The sequence below is a fragment of the Frankliniella occidentalis genome, unplaced genomic scaffold (assembly GCF_000697945.3).
Source record: "Frankliniella occidentalis isolate FOCC.00 unplaced genomic scaffold, Focc_3.1 Scaffold74, whole genome shotgun sequence".
Classification (NCBI taxonomy): Eukaryota; Metazoa; Arthropoda; class Insecta; order Thysanoptera; family Thripidae; genus Frankliniella; species Frankliniella occidentalis.
In genome coordinates, this window is record NW_026267204.1 from 1203910 (window position 1) to 1204760 (window position 851).

Below are 851 nucleotides of genomic sequence, written 5' to 3' on the forward strand. Positions count from 1 at the left end.
TTATTTTTCTTTTCAATTTATCATCTCTTTACAAATTTCTCCCATTTTTGCACATATATCTGCCATGCTATGAAATAACTTCGCTACTCGTTTTTTTTCACTTTTGGTAACATCCGGACACTTTGAAACAACTCCATCTTTACACACTCGGGGCTTCTTCACACGGGGAGCAGTTTGTTTCTTTTGCTTCTTTACTTGGGGGTTTGTTCGGGGGCGCCCACGCTTCACCGTAATCGGTTCGGTTTCTACAACATAAAAAACAGGGTAAATTGACACTCTTTTTACTGTATCTCTCTCAATTACCCATACTTTTAATTACTTACCCTTCTCTTCCTCTTTATGCACATGCACACTCGGCTGATGGTGGTGGTGGTGGTTTTGTTGCTGGTGTAATCCCAGAGATGATATTAAATTATCTGGAATTTGAAAAATTATATTTTAGACCTCTCTCTCTCTCGCTCTCTCTCTCTCTCTCACACACACACACACACACACACACACACTATACTTACCATATGAGGACACCGTCTGTGATGGATCTACACTCCAAAGTAGCTGCGCTATGTCCGCACTGTTTTTAGCTTCATCATACCCACAAGTAGCCATCTTGGAAACTCTTTTCACTCGACGACACAACGTCTTACCCGCAGCACGGTTCGGCGCACACTGACTACTTCTTCCACTCAGGAAACTCATACACCCGTTTTTGCTGAGGTGGAGCGTAATTCTTAAAACGCTTACTCGGCATAGGTACTCCACTTAAAATGTGCATTAGCATCCGTTCTTGCATGTTCGAACACGTCCGCCACAAATATATTTTCCCCTTCCCCACATCCATTCTTTTTTTTATA

The 851-nt window shown here is 42.1% G+C and overlaps 1 protein-coding gene across 1 annotated transcript; it reads right to left on the bottom strand.

Annotated features, from left to right (window-relative positions):
* LOC113217840 (uncharacterized) lies at positions 1 to 729 on the bottom strand. The gene is made up of 3 exons (XM_026437908.2): positions 513 to 729; positions 324 to 416; positions 1 to 245 (listed from the first exon to the last, which is right to left on the bottom strand). The coding sequence occupies exons 1-3, from the start codon at positions 694 to 696 to the stop codon at positions 13 to 15; spliced, it is 510 nt and encodes a 169-aa protein (XP_026293693.2). The 5' UTR covers positions 697 to 729; the 3' UTR covers positions 1 to 12.
* Between the last annotated feature and the right edge of the window lie 122 nt (positions 730 to 851).